This window comes from Felis catus, chromosome C2, assembly GCF_018350175.1.
Source record: "Felis catus isolate Fca126 chromosome C2, F.catus_Fca126_mat1.0, whole genome shotgun sequence".
NCBI lineage: Eukaryota > Metazoa > Chordata > Mammalia > Carnivora > Felidae > Felis > Felis catus.
Window position 1 is genome coordinate 122,619,047 of NC_058376.1, and position 24,041 is coordinate 122,643,087.

At 48.2% G+C, this 24,041-nt stretch overlaps 1 protein-coding gene and 1 long non-coding RNA gene across 4 annotated transcripts in view; one reads left to right on the top strand and one right to left on the bottom strand.

The window, feature by feature from the left end:
* Window positions 1-24,041, bottom strand: part of CLSTN2 (calsyntenin 2) — a 616,602-nt gene that overhangs the window by 46,160 nt on the left and 546,401 nt on the right. For all 3 annotated transcript variants that reach the window (XM_003992052.6, XM_019810639.3, XM_019810642.3), the window contains one exon: window positions 6,480-6,642. In XM_003992052.6, the coding sequence (XP_003992101.1) occupies window positions 6,480-6,642 (163 nt within the window). The remainder of the gene's footprint in view (window positions 1-6,479; window positions 6,643-24,041) is intronic.
* Window positions 17,712-23,071, top strand: LOC109491481. Its single transcript, XR_002144857.3, has 3 exons — window positions 17,712-18,059; window positions 21,114-21,305; window positions 22,563-23,071. It is a non-coding gene; the product is annotated as an uncharacterized LOC109491481 (long non-coding RNA).

The following is a 24,041-nucleotide window of genomic DNA, read 5'->3' on the forward strand; positions in this document are numbered from 1 at the left end:
ATAATTTATGCAGTTTCCCAAACCTGACCATGGCCTCCTTGTGGAAGGGGCAGCCTATGGAACTGGAGCTTCATGAAGCCCTCCTTGGGAAATGCCCACCTGAATGTAAGGCAGACTATGTTAGCACGTGCCTCTTGCTTCCAGCAGCAGAGACCCTGGGGATGCAGAATAATTTCAACACAGACTTTATTAAGAGAATTTGTACTAAATTAGACCAATCTTATTAGGTGAAGGCATGTACTCCAAGTCCCTGCACTAATTTTAGTGTCTGGCGACAAGTTGACCCGGAAACGTGTACCAGATCTCAGGACCACATGTGGCCCCAACTCGCCTCTGAAGATCACATACTATTGATTATTGCCATTCTCAGAGTTATTTCTGCCTTTTTATCTCACTTTTGACCATTCCTGTTCTTTGCCTTGACTCCTCCCAAAAGCCACAATGGGAGTTCTGTATCTGTCCTTTAACAAGAGGTTCTAATTTTTAGCACCATCCCTTTCTGTATCTCCTGTGGCTTTATTTCTTAAGTAGGGGGTAGGACTCAGCAAGAGCTCTCCTCATCTGAGACCAGGATAAAGTCACAGTCAGGGGCAGGCAAAGCTGAACACTCTAGGAAGGCCAAGATCCAGAGCACTGGAGGAGAGTCCCCAGCAGAGGTAGGGATGAGGTGGTTGCTGGGGACGAGCAACAAGTAGGGAAGTCTGTGATGAGATTCACCAAGAGTAGATGAGGACCAGTGAGGGAGCAGGTTGGTGGCTTCTTGAGGATGTGCCTAGAATTGTGCTTCTGAAACGTGGTTAGCTCCTTTGTTGAAAGAATCCTTGCCCATTTCACAAATGGGAACTAGAAAATAGGTGACACAGAGCTGCTTTGGTTGTAGTATTGGGGGAGGGGTGACCCGGACTTTCACCTGCTGAGGCATCTCCCTGAAACCCTGGGGGCTCCCTAAGACCCTGGACTGATGCAATCAGCAGCCTTCCTGACTCGCTCCCAGGGACAGCTGGGTTCCAGTCCCTGTGTGGGTGGCCCCAGTTTAGAGGTCCAGGGCCGAAGCAGGTGTGAGTATACAATTTTTATTATACACCAGTAGAACCGGAATTTTTGCTGTTAGAAATGGATGAGTAGGAAATCTAAGGAAGAGGGCAAATTAATTAGTCTTTTAAATGATCTTCTCCCAAGGTGTGACCCAGAGAGACACAAGGAACCTGGAATTTGCCTAAAGGCAGCAGTTTCTGAGTTGGCATAGACTGAAGTCAACCCCAGGAGGGTCTGATTGCATCCTGAGAACACTGTGACTCTTAGCACAGAGGTGAAGTCAAGGTGGTGTGCATCAGCCACACAGGGGAAGAGGATTCTTGTGATGCGAGGTCCGTCCTCACCGCAAAAGCTTTTCTCTACAATTAAGATATGCTTTGCGCTCGAGGCTGCACTGGCTATATTTCTTAAGTGTACATGAAGTCTCTCTCTCTTTTTTTTAATTACTGGAAAAAATACCAATGTAAATGAAGTTCCACTGATTACTTTGGCTTTCAAATTCACTAACAGGACACAGTAGGCTAATGGGGGCTGCCAAGCACTACCCAGCAACAGTGCTGGAGCCAGTTCCCGGGAGCATCCAACAAGCAGCTGCTATCAAATTATTTTCTATTCCCATTGTTAAACCCCAATTGGAAATTTCACAAATGGGAACTAGTTTCCTTGCCAACCTCAGAGGCACCTAAAAAGTCTCCCCACAATAGCAGGCCCAGAGGCAATTAGAGGCTCATCCAGCAGGCTTATAATATGTATGTAAGTGGACTTCAGAAAGTATAGAAACATGTCAAAATAAGGGCTGCATCATAGGCTGTCAATTTCACAGCACCATGTCCTGTTGAAAGGTCTTTTGACGTGTTCTTCTAAGACAAAGCATGGCTCCAAGGAGAATGTACGTATTCAGGAGAATCCAGGCTCCTTATCAAGGCAGTATGGTGTCTCAACTCCTCTTTCCAGCCTCTTCTGTACTCTTTCTGGTCCATGTACCTTCCAGTGACAGGGCATCCTCAGCATGTCTATGTGAAGCTTCCCTGCTATGGCATATGCTTTTGCCTTCCCTGTCTTGCTAGTGAACTCTTACCGATCCTATAAAGCCCAAGTTTAAAGACTTTTAAAGATTTTCTCCTATGCTAAAAATTTACCAATGGATTGTCTTTCCTCTCAGGGAAGATACCCAAATGTCCGTGGCCTGAAAGACCACACGATCGGGTTCCTGCCTGTGCCACAAGGGCCATGTTCTAATACTTGTCTTCTGACTGGCTAGTGTCCAGCCTCATTGACCCTTCTGACCTGTAGATGGACCTGGGGGAGCAGGGTCTGTGTGTGAGGGTTCATCCTGGGGGAGGGGAATAGAGTCGGTGCATGCAAGGAGTCACGGGGAGGCTGGAATCACAGAAGTCAGAGCATACCAAAAGGTCTTGTAGACCGTCTGCCATATTGGGCTTAGGTGCAAGGAACAAGAAGGGATGGAGGAGGAGACCAGATGTTTTCAAATGTATACATTTATTCAACTGAAACATGCCAAGCACGCTCCATGTTCCTATCATCTAACCCTTAGAATGACAAGGGAGGTGTTAGCCTAGTTTTATAGAATAGAGAAGAGTTGCTCAGGGAAGTTGAAGTTTCTGCTGGGTCCGCACAGCTAGTAAGTGGCAGGGTTGGGATTTGACTCACACTCAAACTTTTCTGACTCCCAAGGCTAAACCCTTTCCCTTGGTTTTGTGCAGGGTCACTTAAGGGAGTATACAGCAAGGGATTAGCAATTGCAAAGCAGGGTTGCTGTGGCTTTTTGATTGCAGAGTTGTCAGATGTGTCCGAAGGTAAAAGGTTGACAGAGTTTGTATCAATACACATCGGCTCCAGCATTTTCCCAGATACATAACCACATCAACAAAGGATCAACTAGCAATGGGGGAGCAAGCCACAGTAAGAAGAAACCAGGCTTTGAAGACCTGGGGTCAGGCAGGTTTGGCTGGGTAACCTAGGGTCAGCTACTTCACCTCTCAGAGCCTCAGTTTCTTTATCTATAAGTTGCTTTATCTAATAGCGCTTTTATCACGGGACTGTAAACACCAGGTTTGTAAAGGACCTCCTTGCAGTACTGGCTCTTAAAGTTTCATCCAGGAAATGACATCAGGCACTTCCACTCACATTTAATTGGCCAAGGCAAGTCACGTGACCACACCTTACTCCAACAAAGATAGTCCTAGCATCCCTGTCTGGGAAGAGGGCAGAAATACTCGGTGGTGAACACCCTAGTTGGCACTTTCTCCCACATCCCTTTAAAATAAACATATACTTTGGTTTAATGTTTGAAAAGCATTTTTGAGAAATAGTTTTTAAATCAGCTGAAATCAGGTAAAGTATTAGTGCGGTTACTTATGCAATGACAATGCTGTCTTTGGACGTGGCCTAGGTGGATACTGAGAAGGAAACATCTCCCAGAAAGTGGAGTCAGGGACCACAAAGAACACTCTCCATTCTAGGGTAGGGCCCTTAAAGCATCTGCCCAGAGGGAGTTCAGAATTGCTAGCAACCAGACTTCTGTGTTTCTCTAATTCTTCCTCTTATTTAGTGGAAATGGTTTGTTTTTTTTTTTTTTTTTTTTTTGGTTATTCTGACTGATTCCACTGTTGCATTGTGTGTGTGTGTGTGTGTGTGTGTGTGTGTGTGTGTGTGTGTGTATGAGTGTGAGTGTGTGTAGGGGTGATGGTTGTGGTGGCAGCACATACTTCTCCCTATTAGTGTAGAAGTCTCCAGATCAAGCAGAGCTACATCTGGTCCTGAGATAGAGCCTCCTATGCAACTCAGCCTGATGAAGGGACAGATCACCAGGACTCAGAGAATCTGGATGTTGAGCTTGGAGCCAGTAACAGGTCAAACTTTTGGGTTGCCTCATTAGGGAAGGGTAGTTCTATGTTTTATGTGGGAAGGACAGTCAAATAGCTGTAGAGTAGTAAGTGGACAGACCATGGTGTTCATCAGTGTTGTTCATAAAATATTTTCAGTTTTTCTTCCAGACACATTATAGATTTTACTTCCCTGCCTTGTTGGGGTTAGGTGTGGACATAGGAATCGCTTTGGCCAATAAAATGTGATTAGAAATGATTGGTGTCACTCATAGGTGAAAGCTGTAAGGGCTCATGCACCATTCGTCATGCTTTCTTTTTCCTGTTTCTCAGTACGAAGCAATGCAGCTGCTCTCTCTGCTTGGGTCTCAGACTGAGGAGAAATCAGAGAAAAGCCCCCCACTGATCTGCAGCAAGTGTAAAGTGAGGATTATTTTAAGCACCTGAGAATTGGGACTTGACTGTCACTGCAGCACAACTTAGCCTATTGTAACTGATTCAAAGAGGTCATCCTAGTTCTTTATAAGATCGCATTTTATTTGGGTGGGACTCTTTCCCCACCCAATGGGCATGCAGCTGGACAGCAGTGGTTACACTTGCCCTTCAGAGGTGGGGGCAGGTTTCCCTTGCAGGCTGGTGTGACAGGGAGCCTGATGTGTTCTCTGAGGTCCTCTAGAGGAAGAGTCATGGTGAGGTTCATAGTGAGGACATTACTGGGGCCCCCTTAACTTGTGGGTAGCATCCAGGCTATGTCCCAAAATATCCACAGGCTGGCTGTGGTGTCCAACTGGGACGCTGAACCATATGAGGGCCATCACTCGGGCATAGCTGTGTTCAGTGACTAGTCATTCCTGTGTAATCTCTGAATCAGGGGCTTGTTGTACTCATGAGTTTCATGGACTCTTGCCAGTTGACCCAGTTTCCCTTTTCTGAATTCCTGGGAAATTCTGCAACAATGATGAAGCTCTTACCAAGTTCTATTGAAATGTTCAATGAACTTTTTAGCATCATATGACATATATCAGATGTTAAATTGGTGACCTCAACTTAAAAATATATTCTCGGGGCTCCTGGGTGGCTCAGTTGGTTAAGTGTCTGACTTCAGCTCAGGTCATGATCTCCCAGTCTGTGGGTTCGAGCCCCGCATCAGGCTCTGTGCTGCACCTTGGAGGAGCCTGGAGCCTGCTGCAGATTCTGTGTCTCCCTCCCTCTCTTCCCTTCCCCCACTCATGCTCTGTCTCTCAAAAATGAATAAATGTTTAAAAAATTAAATATATATGTATGCGTGTGTGTGTGTGTGTGTGTGTGTGTGTGTGTGTGTGTATTTATTTATTTATTTATTTATTTATTTATTTATTTATTTATATTCTCTTCCCAGGGTGCCTAGATGGCTCAGTTGGTTGAGCGTCTGATTTTGGTTCATGTCATAATTATCTATCTATCTATCTATCTATCTATCTATCTATCTATCTATTCATCCATCCATCTTCTCTTCCCTTGCCTCATTTGTGCTTTATTTCCTTACTAGGTTGTGTATCCCTAGTGTTCCCAGGGCTGAGCTATGTGTGCACCTTTCTGTCGTATCTCTTATGGTGTGGCCTAGAACTCTGTCTCAACCCAAAGGGGCCTATATCTCCTCTAGATCGCTCCTTGGTTAACTGGTTCTCTGAAGACATATTCTTCTACCACAGCCCATCTCTATCTACCCTGAGCCCCCATGGCAAATGGTCAAAGTCACAAATCTTAGCTTTTGAGGAATCCATCAACCTGAGGTTGGGTCATCTCAAAGTATTAATCTGCTTATTTGGGGAATGTTTTTCTTCCCCTCTGTTCTTTCATTGGTACTTTATAGCACCCTAGCTTTTAAGGGAGCAAAACCAAAGATTCCAACAGATCTGAGTGAAGGACAGAGGGTTAAATGTATGGTCAAAGAGCAGGTTTTCCTGCTCCCAAAGAGGAGATTAGTCTTCCAATTTGGGGAATGCAGGAGAGGCAGCAGCAGCACTGAGGGGGCAGCAGAGACCTTTGAGTGGGAAGGCAATAAGGAACCTCTGTCCTTAATGAGCAGGGCAGGGGCTAGGCAATGAGCTGAACTTGAGGGTGGCCGTCCATTGTCTCACGCCTATAGACAATCCACCCCTCATAGCCCTACATATGTGTGAGCTCCCAGAGCAGAGGGTTGGAGGCTTGGACAACTTGTGTGGGGATAAAAGGAGATCCTTGGTTCCTGATTAGCACTCAACAGAGCCAAAAGGCAATTTTGATATGGGATTCTACATTCAGCCTTTTCTCTATACAGTCCCAATTTGAAACTATGTAAGGTTCCAGAACAATAAAAGGCATTAGCCTATTCAGAGGCAACCATGAAACTGCTCGTGTTAACCTAAAATCAGAATCTGCTCTCCAGCCAAGTGCTTTATTATGACACGAGTTTAGTGTCTGGATTAATCCTTATTTTTATAAGTCCTGTCATATTAGTAAGGGGTAGTAAATTTTCGAAGCTAATTCTCACATCACTTGTTTTCCCCTTTTTTCTATCAGTACCTTTCATGGACCGTTTACAGATGGGCCAGGGAGAAGGGCTTGACGTATAGTTACCTTGCCAACAAGCGCCGACCGTAAGTTGCATTGCTATGTGAGATGGATGAATGGGCCAGTCGTTGGTCACCAGATAGGGTTCGTACGTTGCTCCGTCCATGTACAAAGTAACCACAGGAAACTCCACGTTGATGACATAGTAATGCCATTCTTTGTCACATATCTAATGAAAGGAAAGAAAAGCAACACTTAAAATTGAATATGCAATGAAACATCAAACAGGCCTTTATTTTAATTATGAAAGGAAGAGAAGACATTTTGCGTGAACAGTTTTTATTGCAAAGAACCACATGAATATAATGGTTGCTATAACTGAGGTTAGAGAGGCTCATGTCCAACACCATGGGGCAAACCATGGAGTAGAGGAACACCAGAGATTCCAATCATCAGGCAAGTATTTGAGCATGGGCAGAGCATCTTGGTCACATAATTAACAGTTGTCAAGGCTGGCAAATTCTTGGGGGACAGGTGGGGCTGACAGCTTAAATTTGCTTTGTATAAAATTTTTCTTAGTTCTTTAATAGAGAAAAAAGTTAAATTGAAATTATTTTCCTAAGCTTGGGGACAGATGAAGCTCTAAAAAGAAAGATACTAAGATTGAAAGTAGAAGTGAAGGTGGAGATAGAGAAGGGGAGGAAGAAGGGAAAGAAAAAGAAGAAAATGGCAGAGAATTAGGGGCTCAAAAGGAGCAAGAGAGGAGGTGAAGAACATCGGGTGAGGAAGAAAGTTGGAATGCAGAAGAGTAGAAACGCCCAATTCTTTTGTCTCTACTTTAAGCCTTGCCCAAGGAGCTCTTCTTGTAACCTCAGGGCCTTTCAAATCGAGCAAAATACATTCTGAGAAACATAGTCTTTCCAAGGGGACTCACCTGAATCCTACCTTGGAGTGTTCCTGGGGAGGCACAGAAGGGCCACAGATGGTCCTCCTGGCCTGGATAAGTGCAGGGCACTCTTACACTTAACGCCTCTCCCAACTTTTGTGCCTGAGATTTCTGATCTTATGGTGGTAACCAAAACTTTAATGGACGGGTAGAGACGCTGAGGGCTAGATGGAGCCATAATTCCTGACTTTAAGATGCTGAACTCTCACAGCATGATCCAAAATAGAAACCAAGACTGGTGGGCCTTGGGAAGGGAGGTAAGATGGCCAGGCTGGAGAATGGTGCCCCTTCTCTCTGATCCCCTAAGCCAGTGTCTTGGGGTCACATTCAAACCTCTCCTCCACCCCTCTTCTCCCTCAAATCACCCTGCACCCTGTGGAGTCCACCTCTGAAATGCCTCTCATCTGTATCTTCTTGTCTCCATTGCCCCCGCCATCTGTGGCAGCGGAGACAGATGAGTTCTGCATGAAGGTGACCTCAAGGTGAGGGCATCAAAGCCCTCCCTACAGCCCATTCTGGATTAAATGTGCTGTTTCTCATGAATAGATAACACCAACAGGGATGCTAAATGATCTTTTCCCTTTCATTTTGGAATAGGAATTTTTTCCTTAATGTTCTTTTTATATTGTCCTGTCTCATGTCTCAGAAAATTGCTCCTTTTGAAGCCCATTAGCCTGATAAAGGCTGATGAATATTTTAGGGGCCCTTGGAAAGTAATCAGGAGGTGTCCGAGCAAGTATTTCCAAAATCCTATTACACCCCACTGCAAGTACAGCTCAGTACCTACTAATGAGGTTCTAACCAAGTTTACATCCGTCCTGCTCCATGTCTGAGGCCACATCCTGGGTTGGGGCAGACTCTTAGGCTGGGCCTGTGACTGGGGTAGGGCTGACCCAGTGGTGTGGGAGTGGTACAAAGGAAGACCTGGAAACAGAGCCTAGGGGTCGTGGAAGAGTGGGGAGCTAAGGAGGAGGCATCTAATCCAAGCAGGCTCATCCTGTGCACCTTGGACTTGAAGTCTGCAATCAAGAGTAGGCAGGAGGCATATTTCAGAGCCTCATGTTCTCTGAGGCATGGAGAAATCTCTAGCCAGTCCCAGGGTGGGGTGGGAGCAGGTGGCAGTGCTGTGACCCTGACCGTATCCCGTGCCCTTTGAAATGTGGGCAGAGCATGAGAGTCAACCAGGCAGCCCGGGGGGCCCCCCTGTCCTGGCCACCATACCACCCTCTTGGCAGCCATCCTCTCAGGCATGACTGCTGTGTAGGACCCGTGTGCTGACTGACTCTACATCACTCCACACTGCTGATGCTGGGAGGAGAAGGATCCTCTGGCTCGCGTCCTTTCACGATACTTACAGCATTTTTGTAGGACAAAAAAAAATTCCAAGGAAAAATAAAATAATTCCATAACTAACAGCAGCGGTGACCCCTTTCAACATAGGAATCTTTTCCTAGGTATTACCCCCCCAAGTTTTCCGAAGCATGATTCATGAACAGCAGCCCCTGTGATGCCCTGAAGAAAAACAGCGACCATGTATACTGGGTCTTGTTTTTTTTTTTGGATTTCCCATTTCATTTGCATATCCAAGGCTCCCAGCAGCCTCAAAGTATGAAGTATATGCCTATAATAACTTTCCAACCTTGTTGGAAAATGAATTTTTCTATTTATAGCATTCCTGTAAGTGTCCTGTGAAACAACAGTGGGAGAAGGTCAATTTGGATCATACTGTGTATATGATTTGAGTTTGCTGGCTTCACTTAATGTCAGCATTAAAATACCTTTACCAACTTCAGTTTAGATGGCTGTATAGTATGCATATGCTAAACCATATTTAAATATGTCCTTAGTATCACGTATTAATTATGTACCAGCAGTTATAAAACATGCTGTAACCTAATACTATATTTATTTATGATGAATTATTTGCCTGCATTTCTGATTATATCCTTGGGAAAGATTCATGGAAGTGCAATTACCGAGTCAAAGGTTGGAGGTAGTTTGAAGGCTCATGACACACACTGTCATTTTTTTTTTCCGGCAGAAGTTTGTGCCTTTTTGTTCTCCTGCCCACAGACTCTTAAGAGTGTTCGTGCATTGTACCCTTACCACATTGAGTGTTAATAAAATATACAATCCTGGCAATTTGAAAGGGGATACATTTTATCTCATTTTAAGATGGTTCACAAAAGATGGCAAGATTTATATTCTCCAAGGTCAAAAGGGAGGGCCTTCTGGGAGTGGGGAGCTCCCTGAGCTAAGACTCGCAGGCAGGAATGCTGGGGAGCTTCCTACTTAGCTCCTGATTGGGCATCTTCGAGCTCAGACTAGGCGAATGCTTGCAGACTTCTGGCACCAAGTAATCTGCGAAGGCTGCCCAAGGAGATGCCTAGTTAGGGTTTCACTAACGTGGATCTGTGATCAGGAGGAGACCTGCATTAGCCCTCTGTTAAGAGTCGGAGGGACAAACTGTAATAAAAAAATGATCAAGCCAGGAGGCAGCAAAAATAAATGTGTCAGTGCAATGGCTCAACCGTGAGAGAAGATTAGGCAAAGTGACCTTTCCTGGGGGGAGAGAAGAACTTTAATTCCTGACTGTTGATGAATCACTGGTGAATGCAGTTGGCACCAAGCATGTCCCGTGTCATCCCCTGAGGCGGTGCCCAGGACCTTGGTGGGGCCAGAGACCCTTTCTCTGTGAAAACTTGCAGGTGTGTTCCCAGGATGGACGGCTGGGATGCTGTTTAGCTGGCGAGTGAAGCAGAGACCAGAGACCAGAGACCCGGGGACACGTGTTGAGGAACGGTAGGTAGCAAAGACGATGCCAAAGGAGGTTGTGTTGGGAGTGGGAGGGTACTCCAGGGTGAGTCGGGCCATGGAAGCCTCCCACTAGAGAGGAGGAGAAAATCAGGCTGCTGACTGGTCGGTCCAAATATCCTCTAAAGCGTGCAGCCCCTGGCACATAATAGGTGGGAGGCAAAAGTATCTCACGTTGAATTGCTGCACTCAAACATTCCTGATTTCCTGGAAAAACCAATCCGGAGCTGGCACTGTGGCCCTTTAAAGGATATCCGCATTGGGAGGCGGGTGGCGGGGGAAGAAGCACAGGCACCCAGTATGGAGGGGTCAGGCTGGTCTGGGAAGGGCCAGGGTGGGAGAGGAGGCCACAGGGACAGATTGGGAAGTGAGGCCCAAGGATCTGAGGTGCTTTTATTCTTCAGGCAGCAGGAGGTGTGGGGGGGTTGGGGCAGGGGGGAGGACGATGGTAGTCATAACAACAGTCAATCCTGGAACATGCTTCTCCCTTTTAAAGAAGCTTTTCATACTCCTTACGCTAGTGAATCCTCGCTGCAACCCGATACAGGAGGAGTGCCAGTTTGACACAGGCACCTTTACAACATAAAGGGAGAGAAAGGATATGGTTTCTGATGTCGAGGAGCGGATGTCGGGAGTTAGGTGTAACAGGCACCCCACTCGGGCTTCCACACTCAGCCTCTCGTGTCTCTGTTTCACACACACCCAGTGGCTCAGCTTCGCATACTCACCTCCGAATCAGGGTCTGGTGCAGACACTTACCTCCTGAGTGATGGGCTTGTGTGTCAGATTGTCCCCGAGTGGCCCACCTGACGTGCTACAGGCACTTCGGACGCACGGGGTGTCCAAAATTGAGCCCAACGCCCCTCATGCGCCAGTCCCCCCTTCGCCCCCTCCTGTGTCCCTGCCTCAGCAAGCGCTCCTCATCCTATGTATCGTCCAAGCCAGAACCCTGGGCATTGCTTTAGACTGCCTCACTCTTTCCCTCCCTCCTGCCCGCGTGCTGCCAAGTTCTGATGACGCCCCTCTCATCCACTCTCCTCTGTCCACCTTCACTCCCGCTCAGAATTTACAACATGCACTGGAGGGGGGGGAGGTTGAGGGAGTGCGTCTCTGACAGGCTACTGCAAGAGGGAAAGCACCTGGGCCAGGGGAGAGGCCCATCTGCAGCAGGGGGATGGCCGGAAAGGTCTGGTGTGAGTGTGGGTGGGCAGAGCCTGCAGACTGCCGGTGGCCAGCAGGCGGCGCTGCGCTGGGGGAGCCAGAGAGAGACAGCCAAGAGGACGCAGGAGGGAGTCGTGCAGGCCAAGCCTGGGGAGAATGGGCCAGGGGTCACACCCGCTTTAACACCTTCTGGGGAAGCATGTTGTGGGCTTTGGGAAAATAATTGAAAAATTTAAATCCTGACTCCTTCACCTGTAAAGTGAGGATAATAAAGAGTACCCAGTCAGAGGGTTATTGTGTGAAGGGAGCTAAAATAAAGCATATACAATGCCAAGCACGTGTTTGCAACCTGAGCAGATATGCAGACCCCTTTCCTTTTCCAAATACATTGAGATGCTGCATAAAACAGAACAGTGATAATGACAAAACAGAATAAGAGAGTTAGAAGTCCTTAGGTATAAAAAGCAAACAAAACCCCCAAAGCTGCACCTGACTGTTGTTGGAAGCAAATGACTGCGGAGGGGCTATGGCCCACCCTTTCTTCTTTTTTTTCTTTTATTATTTTTTTAATGTTTATTTATTTTTGAGAGAGAGCGTGAGACAGAGCGTGAACGGGGGAGGGCCAGAGAGAGGGAGACATAGAATCGAAAGCAGGCTCCAGGCTCGGAGCTGTCAGCACAGAGCCCAACGCGGGGCTTGAGCCATGAACCCTGAGATAATGACCTGAGCCAAAGTCAGGCGCTCAACTGACTGAGACACCCAGGTGCCCCATGCAGCCCACCCTCTCAGCCGTGGTTTCAAAGCTGGTGGGAGAGAGGAATGTAGACTCAGGTCCTTCACCTGGGAAAACTCGACCTGACACGTCTGCATAAAGCCTGCAGCTGCAGAGGGGCCATCTGAAGCCTGTGTCCTGGGACAATGGCAGCCATGGATGGACCGAGGGAGGCAGGGAGGAAGTTGGACAACGGCTCTGGAACAGGTCACCTCTGCAACGTTAGACCCGCAAGCCTACTCTGTGCGTGTGCATCGGCTCCAAATGTACACAGCCTGCCTGATGCAGAAACCTGGAACTCAGACGCAAACTTAACAACGCATCCACAAAGTCTCTAGGCCCTCCACAAAGACATAGTCGGAATCTATTCTACATATGCTCACCACCCAGGGCTTAGGCAGGACAATTCCTGCTGGCCTTGAGCTCAGGGTTAAAATTTACAAAACAAAGAGGAAGCAATCCTTTGTGTGTGAGAGAAAAGGCAGACAAAACAAATGATCAAACCCACATTCAGGGAACCACAGAAAATGGAGCAATTAGAAAGGAAATAGAGGAAAACAGGTCTGAAAAAGAATCAAAGAAAAATTCCAGAAACAAAAGACATAGTTATTGAAATAAAAATAAATCAAGAAAACTGACAATGGCATTAGAGAACAGGCTGATAGATGAGATTAGAGAACAACGAGAATTTGATAAAGCAACAAAGAGGTGTATGGATTCTATGGCTGATCAAAGGACATATTCCAACAGACACTGACAGATGTGTGTGGGGAGGGCCCCCCCCCCAGGGGACCACAGGGCGGCTGGGCTCCTGAGGACCTCTTGCATCCTGCCAATGCATGTACTACTCTATTGTAGCGCCTCGCATTCTAGAAAGCCATTCTTTACTTCCACAGCCCCCTCCTGTGACAAATTAGAGGACAGTGGGCACACAGAGCCCCCTAGCCCCCGCCCCACAGGACATGTTTGAAGGGCAAGTCAAAACCAAACTTCCCTTCCTGAAACGGAGAGTGACTGAACCGGGAGTGTTGAAACCATGCAAATCGAGTTCTCACTGTGGACTTGCAAGGCCCTTTGGCCTCAGGCCGCTGTTTGGGAACATTTAGAAAGATGAGGTTTTGGTCACTGCCAAGACCAACCTCATGCCAAAGCAAAGATGCCACTCTTATTTGCAAATCTCTTTAAGATCTTCCCAGGAGGTCACCTGCACCTCCAGACTGGCAGGGAGAAGTACAGTGTGTTTTCGGGGAAGGTGATTATGACAGCTCAGAAAGCACCCGCTGGGCCTTCTGTCAAAAAGCAATTGCTGACTCAGGGCGGTGGAGCCCAGGGGACCGGGAAACATGAAAGGTAGCTTGTGTCAAAGAGACCACCTCCATTTGCAATTTGGTTGAGCAACATTTGGGCCAATCCCCAAAACAATCCTGAAAATCTGTCCTTGCAGTTTGTGCCTGGAGCACTTAAATCAAGACTTGCTCGCACCCACGATTTAAACTCGTCCAGGGGGAGAGAAAATACACCTTTATTATGCGCTGATGATATGCCTGGCACCATGCTATGGTTTTTGCATATGTAATTACGATAGGAAAAGATAGGAGAAAATAGGCAGAGAGGGCTAGGACCTGAGGTCCCTGGGTGTGGAAAAACACGTAGTTTGGAACAATGCTGGGCGTCTCTGACCACAGCAACCCCTCTGGGGTGTAAAGTTCCTCCTAAGAACGTATCAGACACCATCTACCCCCCTGAGGTTCCCCTCAGGAATTTGACAAAAGACCTAACTAAAAATAAGTAGTAGACCACAAAGCGTATGACCCACAAGGAATGATGTGGCTACAGACCACCGCTCATGCAATGGAATCGAGCCAATCAGGAAGGGACAGCCCTGCACCTAGAGCCATCCAGCCAGTAAGGGTGGAACCTGAGAAGGAATGATGGGGAAGGGAAGGGAAAGATGACTAGAACCTTATAAAACAAGGACCCTTGCCTATAGTCACGGGCATTCCCTTTCGAATGCCCCCTCTCTGCAGACAGCTTTCACACCATTCTTCCTTTCTGATCTTACACTCTAATAAGCTTTCGCCTGCTGCTCATTTTGTGTCCACCTCTTCATTCTTCGAAGCAGTGAAACAACGAACCCCCCATATTGAGGTAGAGAATTCCGCAACATAATCAGCTTCTTGGATCAGCGGTTCGTTCTTCCCCACCACAGCCTTTCAGCAATGCCAGTCAGATCTCCCTTGCCCATCCCTGGAGGACAACCCTGGGAAGATCCCTTAACTTCCAGATCTTACTGATGGATGGCCTCATTTTTACGTGTTAAAATGGTACTTCAGTTAGTCTCTCGTCCAAACCAAAGCTTCTCTCCCCAGCCTGGGTCTGATCTGCAAACTCTACAAAGCCCCATGGAGGTAGGGTTGGCAGCTTCACGGGGGAGCCAGATGTGTGGGGGCAGCAAACCTGCACATGAAGTGGGCATTGTACATTCTGGGTGCTGGGTCTCCCGCACGAGTAAGCAAGAAGAATGGGGCCAACCAGCGGAGATGTGGCCCCTCTTTGGCCATCACTCGGGAAAGTGTGACCCTTTCAGGCTTCTTTCCCAAGTGGGTATTTTGTAAAATACGGTCCTGCAAGATATATCATGAACAATGGGGTCAGGGTCAAAATTAGAAAAGCTTCATGTTACACAGTTAATCAGGTTTCTTCTAGCAAGACTCCACGGACCAGTGGTTCTCAAAGTGTGGTCCCTGGACCAGCAGCATTGGCACCAGCTAGTGTTATGGACTGGATGTTTGTATCCTCTCCAAATTGATATGGTGAAGCCCTAATGCCCAGCGTGATGCTATCTGGAGGCGAGGTCTTTGTGAAGTAATTAGGTTTAGGTGATGTCATAAAGGTGGGTCTCCCCTGGTGGTGCTTGTGTCCTTATAAGAAGAGGAAGACCGGAGCCCCTCTTTTTCTCTGCTTGTGAGGACACAGGAAGAAGGTGACCTTCTGCAAGCCATGAAGTGGGTTTCCACCAAGAACTGAATCTGCTGGCACCTTGAACTTGGACTTCCCAGCCTCCAGAACTGTGACGAATAAACGTCTATTGTTAAAACCACCCAATCTGTGGTATTTTGTTCTGGCAGCCTGAGCGAAGTCACCAAGGAACTTGCTAGAAATGCAGATTCTCCGGCTCTACCCCGGATCCAATGAACAGAAACCCTGCAGGTGGGGCCCAGCAGTCTGTGTAACAGGCCCTCCGGATGTTCAGACAAGTCAAGTTTGAGACCCTTTGCCTCAGAGAATTTAATACTCTAATGTGGTCGATAGACTAGTCAGTTTAGCAAATTTGTTCACCGCGTTTATCCTGTTTGCCTGTTAGGCACCTATGAATATCACCTGAAACAAACAAAAAAATCTCAGAAGACGCATGCTGTGAAATTCATTAAGTTCACCGAACACATATTAACAGAGTACCCACTGTGTCCCAGGCAACTTCCGGGCACTGGGGATGTGACAATGAACAAAACAGGAAGATTTCTACCAGTCCCTTCCCACTTTCCAGCCTTTGCCCTAGTCTCTCCCCTCCCCCACCGTCCCGCCCCTCCGGTCCCCGACTGACTTCCCTGCCTCTGCTCACACACGTTGGCTGTAGCTCTTCCTTTTGAGCAGTAGGATTCCCTTGCCCCCAAAGCAAAAGGCCTCTCTTAAGCTTGCCAAGCTTTCTCCCGCCTCAGTTGTTGCTTCCAGGACGTGCCATCGAATTCCTCAGGGGATATTTTCCTCATGAATTTACTGAACAGCTGACACCTGTCAGGGCCCCGGGGCGCGCACTGGAGCTGCGGAGGCAGGCCAGGAAGCACATGTCTTAAATTTGACAATTAGGAAAGGGACGATTTCTCCCCAGGTGTGCTTTCCCTGATCACAGTCAGCTGCACAAAGACCAAGCCGGTCGCTCGCCCTGACACAGGAAGGGTGTGGAAAGCGAGATGCTTTGGCTTGGGGCCGAGTTGGGTGCTGCTCCCAGACTGTGAGCCTGTCGCGGTCGGTACAGCGTAAGAGGCGTGATGGCCACTTAACAGTGAGCGCTTGTAGACGGACCGACTGACTGAACGAATGAATGATTACAGTAAAACCAGCCAAAGCCAGAGACACTGGAAATGGATCCTTTAGAAAAGGGGGACGTGGGGGCCCAGCTCAGAGAGCTGGAGCACGGTTCTGGGGGTAAAGCTGTGTCTGTGTCAAATATTTAGAATTCTGACAAGCTCACCAGGATGGCAGTCCAAGAGACAGGGTTGAGAAGGTCCAGCAAACATGGAAAGTTCTGGATAGAAGACGAGGCAAAGGAAGGAGGGTGAAGGTCATCAGACACAGGGGAGTCCGGAGAAGACCCTGACGAGGGAAGGGCCCAGGCATGTCGCGAAGGCCTCCTCACGGCCTCTGGCTTCAAGGCCCATCCTGGGGGTACCTGCATCTCTGTGCGTTCCCACCAAGAGGCAGTGGCTTTGAAGAGTCAGGTCAGAGGAAATTTCAGCTGCACCCTCTTACCTGGGCTGGGACCTGGGGCAATTTTCTCAAACTTTCTTAAACTTGGTGGTCAGTTTCTTCATCTGTAAAATGGGTAGAACACCTGTGTTGCAGGAAGGTTTGTTTATTCTGTGGATATTTATTGGTAGCAACTATACAGATCAGGAATTGTTCTAGGTGTTGAGTGTATAAAGTGAGCAAAAACAGACGCAGTTCCTTCCCTAAGGGAGTAGACAGAAAATACTCGCATAAATAAATGTAATGTTCTAACTGAAAGAAATACTACGCAGGGGAGGTACAAGGTGCCATATGAGCTCCAAGTCGGGAGATCGGAGCTAGTTGTGGCAGTGAAGAAGTGAGGGTGAAGGAAAAGGAGGCAGGTGAAAGGGCCGGTGGGGGTAAGAAGGTTCCAGGAGGAGGGAAGGGCACGGACAGTGGCCCTGTGGTAGGAGCACCGAGGGGACGGGAGAGCTTGTGACGTGGTGCTGAGGACTTGGCAGGGCTGGTGTCATGGACGCGTCAGTCTCTGCCCTTCCTTCAGCCCCGCTGCCGCCAGCACCCCTTTGGGTCTACCCCAAACTCCCTGCCCCCAGATGACTCTTCCTGTGTCTGCAGACTGGTCTCCGCACGGCTCCAGACCCGCGGGGTGCCCACCTTCCACAGACTCAGCTTCACCGCTCAGCCTGAGCCTGGAGAGGGGCCTAGGACAGATCAACGCTGGGGCTCCGGAGCCAGGCCTCCAGGGTTCACGCTCTAATTTGACCCCTTCCTGGCTGTGTGATCCCAGGCCAGTCACATTCCCTCTTTGTGCCTCAGTTCCTTCATCTAGGCGATGGAAATAACAATAGTAACTACCTCCTGGGGTTTACCCAAGTCCCTCACAACATTCATGGCACATATGTAATTTCACATTTTTTAAGTGGCCACGTTAAAAAACTACAAAGGAACAGGTGATACTAGCTTTAATAATAACACTCTAATCCAGGGGCACCTGGGTGGCTCAGCCGGTTAAGCGTCTGACTCCTGATTTTGGCTCAGGACATGATGTCACAATCCTGGGGTGTAGCCCCATGTCTGGGCTCAGGGCGGAGTCTGCTTGAGAATCTCTCTCCCTCTCTGCCCCTTGCCCACTCATTCTCCCTCTCTCTCTCTCTCTCTCTCTCTCTCTCTCAAAATAATAACCTTAAAACAATAATATACTCTAATTCAATCTATCCATTCATCATGCAACGTGTAATCAATCTTAAAATATAACATATTTTACATTCTGGTTTTCTTACTAAGTCTTTGCAGGGCACTGTGTACGTTACATTGTCAGCACACCTTGCTTCAAACTGGCCGGATTTCAACTGCTCAACAGTCACGCATGGCTAGTGGCTATCCTGCTGGTCTGGCCAGCCTTTGGCTCTGAGATCCATGGGGCAGGGCCTTGTCTGGACTCCAGGTATGTGGTGGGTTCTCGATAAAGCAGATTGCACACGTAAAAGCATGGATGCACGGAGAACAGCAGTCATGCTCTGCAAAGCCCCCGTCTGCTCTCATTTGGCTTCCTCCTCTGTTCCTGGGCACACAGCCTTTCAGCCATGATGGGGATCAAATCCTGGGTACCCAGTGCCAAATGACCTTTCCGAAGAGAAGGTGAGAGGTGCACTTACGGACCTAGAGGCCCAGAAGGCACCATTAGGAGGACCATGTGAAGAAAGAACGGTGGGGTGGTGAAGATTCGTGGGAACAGGCCCCATCCTGGGAGCCCTGGGCCTTCTGCCTGTAGGCAGAGGGAAAGGGGAATGGACGGACGGCGAGGGGGCTTCTCCCAGAAGGGCTCTCTCAATTTCCTAGGACCTTGGCAGGAGAGGCAAGAGTTGGCAGAAGGAAGACAAGGTGGGGGGACACTTTGGTACAAAAGTGTTCCTTTCTGTGCTTAATTTCTCTTCTTATTCCTTATTAGATAAGCAGCAGTGAGCAGTCACACATCACCCTTTTCACACTCAGGGAGGGTGACATTTGTGGGCAGCTGCCGAAGGACAGGGTCCCCTGGTGCCTACAGGGCCCAGAGAGCGGTGGGGGCTGGCTTAAGGAGCCCCAGCTTGTTGGCGGTGGGGCTGGAGCCCAGAACTCCTGTTTCTCGTCCTCAGGCCTGTGCTTTTGAAAGTTATCTCCTGGCGAAGATGAGAATAAATCATAAGCTCTTTGAAGAGGACCCCGGTATATTAAACAAATAGGTTACTGAGATGCAGTTAACTATTCACTAATGTATTTGCAGAAAATTAATTTTTCATTCCGCCACTCAGAATATTGAGCCCGGCTGTTCGTAAATACACAGTCTGACTCCTCCTTGCAAGTTTAAATAAAAAAAAAAAAAGGACTCTCCCAGTGGATATCTTTAGAGAAACATAATTATAATTTAGTTGACAGATCTCATATCTCGGTGCTGGCGAATAAACCTCCCCTGAATAATTCAAATAATAAATTCTGCCCCTTTGGAAAACTGAGCCGATCCTGAATGGAATTGGTTAAGCGCTTCCATCTCCAAAGACACAGCACGTGTCAGCCAGCAAGCACGTCTCGGATCTCCCTGGGCCCTCCTCCGGTACTGGCTCCAGCCACCAGCCGCGGGGCCTCTGTCCCTCCTCGCCTTCGGCCACGTGCCTACCTCGACTGTCTGTTAGATCTCTGGTAACCGAGACGAGTGTGCATCCCACAAGGAGAGGCTGAACTTCCAGCGTTGACCACCCCCCCCACCACACACACACACACACACATACACACACACACACATGGGCTTCTCATGCTGATCTTGCTCTGGTAGCATTTGGAGTGCCTGGGTGTGATTGAAGGCTAATGTTAGCGGGCCCAGGTCATCGTATGACGTCACTGCTCCGGAAGAGATCTGTCCCAGCCACGTGTGGATCACCTGTTCCCCTCGCAGAGCAGTTTCTGTAGAAAGGCCTCTTTGCAGTTCACGGGGGCCTCCAGGGAAGGCACGTGAATAGGTTATCTCTGCTTGGAATTCCTGGCGAAGAAACCAGGTACATTCTTGGAACTATAAGTCAGTCCGTGAAGTCTGGGAGAACTTGTAGAACCTTTCGGGAATAGTCGCAGGCCGAAATTCATTAGGACATCCAAGATCTTAAGGCCAGTCTGTCAAGGATATTTGCCAAGTGGAATTTTCACCCCTGGCTTTTGGTTTCATAATAAAGCTTTGGGAACAGTTTAAAATCCAGCAAGATCCACCCTCCTCCCTCCCCCCTAAAATAAAGCAACCCAAAGAAACACAAAAATCTTCCCAGCACCGACCTTGCCTTGCTTTGGAGAGACGGTGGGGTAGTCTGACCAGCTCCACGCCCAGACTCAGTGTGGACTTCTGAGAGCTGGTTAGGTGCCACACATGTGTTGGTTCCAAGCTTCAGCCTGATGGCAGATGTCAGAAAATATATACAGCCCTCTACGTTAACTGAGGCAAGTATGTTTCATTCATCCTGGCTTCTGTCAGAGCCACAGCGTTCAGGTACCAGGTTTTGCCACATCTTTGAAGAAGACTGGGAAGGTCTACATCCACGATTCTGTGTTGGCCTTCGTATTAGTTTGCTCGGGCTGCTGCAATAAAGCACAACCCCCTTGGCTTCAGACAGCAGGAACTTGTCAGTCTCACAGTTCTGCAGGCCAGAGGTCTGAGAGCAAGGTGTTGGCGGGTTGGCCCTTCTGTGGGTTCTGAGGGAAGATCTGTTCTGGGCCTATTTCCTGGCTTCTGGTGGCCACAGGCATTCTTGGCTTATGGGTGCAGTCTTCCCTCCTGTCTTCACATGGTATTCTCCCTGTGTGTTTGTGTCTTCACACGGCCATCTTCTTATAAGGACACCAGTCATATTGCAGTAAGGGCCCCCCCCCACCCCCGTATGACCTCATCTTAAGTAATTTAATTTGCAACAGACCTATTTGCAAATAACGTCACATTCTATTATTGGACATTAGGGCTTTAACATCTTTTTTGGAGGGATGCAATTCAGTCCATAACAGCCTTCTCTTGGTCCCCCCATGTTCTCACCGTGCGGGGGTAGGGGCATAGAAAGTGCTCAAAGGATGTGTGCAGTATTCCATCCTATCACTCACCACGTCAGAAACTGCAAAGGGGCAACCTAGAGTTACCACCATTCTCTGGTGTGAGGAAAGAACACTCTTTGAATCCCGTATGATAATAAGAGTAAGCTGTTATAAGTGTTCAGGAAGTGCTATTTCATTTCATTTCATTTCATTTCATTGAGCGAGAGATGTGGGGCTTGATCCCATGACTCTGGGATAATGACCTGAGCCGTAATCAAGAGTCGGATGCTCAACTGACTGAGCCACACAAATGCCCCAGGAAGTGCTACTTTTAAAAGGGGAATCCCTGGTTAAGTAATACAATAATAAAAGCCTCCCATTAAAGGTTCTGTAGACCATATTCATTCATTCATTCATTCATTCATTCATTCATTCACTTATTCATTTATTCATTCAGTCAGTATGCACAGAGTCTGTTGTGCACCAGACATCTGCTCCACGTGGAAGAAGCAGAGGTCCCATGCAGGAAACTTGGAGACTTGTTTCTGCCAGGCTGGGCCTCTAAGGCTCCTCCTCTAGTGATCTGGCAGAAGTGGGGAGATGCTCAGACTTGAGACCACTTCCAAAGCAGTTATTCGAATGCCTGAGTGTGAGTACTAAGAAATCTCTATCTCTATCTATCTTTACCTTCGATTCCTGACTTAAAAACCATCGTAAATTGGGGTATTGGGAGACTCTTTTGTTGTAACATTTAGTCTCAGCAACAGTTCCTGACACAGTACTCTTAAGACCTTTGCAATTCTCTGCATGATAGGAGCATCTGACAGTAAGCCCCTAAATCCTTTGGAATTTCCTGGGCAATAGAAGCATCTTTTGTCCCAGTGAGTCAACTCTGGGTGGGCTCCTGGATGGGGGTCAGTCATCAGAAAGGCCAAGTCATGATTGGAAGCTTGGAACTTTCAGCCTCCCCTGTGCCCCCCTGCCATCCTCTGGACAAGGAAGAGGGGCTGGAAATAGTAACCCGCCATGCCTATATGATGAAATCGCCATAAAAGTCCCAACAGGATGGGCTTCAGGGAGTTTCTAGGTTGGTGAACACATCCAAATACAGGAGGGTGGTGCAGCCCAACTCCACAGGAACAGAAGAAGCCCCTACACTCGGGATCCATCCAGACCTCGCTGTTCTTTATCCGGTTGCTCATCTGTACCCTTTCTCATACGCTTTATTATTTAATAAGCTGATAAATGTAAGTTAGTGTTTGCCCGAGTTCTGGGAGCTGTGCTAGCAAATGACTGAATCCAAGGAGGGGGGTGTCTTTGGAACCTCCGATTTGTAGCCAAGTTGGACAGAAGTTGTGGGTAATCTGGGCACCTCCTACTTGCTTACTGGCATCTGAAGTAGGGGTGATCCCGTGGGACCAAGCTTTTAAGCCGCAGGGTCTGCGTGACCTCCAGTTCAGTGCCAGCGTTGAACTGGACCGTGGGACACCCAGCTGGTGTCTCAAAGCATTGCTTGATGTGGGAAAAATCCTGCACATCTGGTATCAGAAGAATTGTGAGCGTGGCGTAGGGAGAGAGTAAAGGAGACGCACACAGGGGGTTTTCTTTGCACACACTGAGGTTCTAAGGCAGTGTTTGGATTTATCTGGTAAGGCAGGTGCGTTGTGTAGAAGGAGGGAAGGCCGAGGACCGCATGTTCTCCAGGCCCTCATAGCTGCCCTGCCTCTCCTGTGGCTCTTCCCGGGGCCTGGATGAAGGAGACCTACCATGATGCCATGCACACCATGGGTCCTCAGTTCCTGTGTGAGCGGAAGCTCTCCCTACCGACCTGCTAATAGAGCTGAGTCTCAGACAATTCTTTTCTCCTCTCTCCCAAACTCTTGGATAAACATTTTGTTTTCTTTAGTAGGAACCTTCCTTGATGAGTTGCATTTCCCACGAAATCCTGGGAGACAGCCACCCTGAAGTCGCTCTCACCATGTGGGCAGAATAATCACCCCAAGGATGTCTACATCCCAACCCCAGCAACCTGCGTGACATGTGTGACCTCACGTGGCGGAGGGACTTCCCAGAAGTGATGAAGTAAAGGATTTTGAGATGGGGAGTTTTCCTGGAGTATCCAGATGGGCTCAGTGTAATCACAAGTGTGTTCACAAGTGAGGGAGGGAGGCAGGCGGGTCAGAGAAGTCTGGAGGTGGTAGAGGCAGAGGCCGGGGGGGTGTGAGTACTGACTTTAAGGATGGAGCCCAGGACAGTGGGAGGCCTCTGTAGTGGGAAAGGACAAGGAAACCGATTCTCCCCAGACCCTTCCGAAGGAACACTGCCCTCCTACACCTTGGTTTTAGTCCCGTGAGACCCATTTCAGACTTCTGATCTCCAAACTGTAAGATAATAAATTTGTGTTGTTTGAATCTACTAAGTGTGCAGTAACTTGTGCGGTGACAATAGAAAACAGATGCACGCATCTGAGTCCACGCTCCTTGCTTCTCCAAACACAAGATGTCTTCACCGTCATCTTTTGGTTCTACGTGCCGTACTTACACATGCCTCTGTTTCGTGCCCTCTCCAGCTTCTCCGAGGCCGCCCGCCCCCCAAATCAGGCACAGAGCATGCTGACCTCTCAATCTCCTCAGTATTTTTTTTAAGTTGATTTATTTTTGAGAGAGACAATGAGAATGAGTGGGAGAGGGGAAGGGAGAGAGGGAGAGAGAGAGAGAATCCCAAGGAGGCTCCGCACTGTCAGTGCAGAGCCCTAGGCGGGACTCAGTCCCATGAACCATGAGATCACGACCTGAGCTGAGATCAAGAGTCAGACATTTAACCAACTGAGCCACCCAGGTGGCCCTGAGTCCCCTCCGTATTTTGAAGGGTGTTTCTCATTATCATATCCCATGCCCACTTGTAGATGAACAAATAAGCAAAAGTCACACCTCCTTAGATACTGAGAAGGGCTGGTCTGGCCACGCAGAGCAAAACTGGCTACCTAATGCATCTCCCCAAAGCTAGAGTTCCCCAGGAACTAACTGCTGCTTAATAAGGCTCCTTTCCTGAAATGACGCAGACCTCTGCATGGAACCGCGTGCTGCGGCATGGGGAGCTCGGCAGCTGGCCTCTGTCCACCTGTTATGCAAACATAGGCCTCTGCACCTGCTGCTGCTCAACCTGTCCAAGGTGTTTCATTCGCGACAAGTCTTTCCAATTAGTCATGTGCGGTTGCCTTGGGCCCCAGGCAATTCCTAAGCCTGAAAGATGTGCTCTTTGAATTCTTTTTTTAAAAAATTTTTTAATGTTTATTTATTTTTGAGAGAGAGGCAGAGCGTGAACAGGAGGGCAGACACACACACACACACACACACACACACACACACACACACAGAATCCGAAG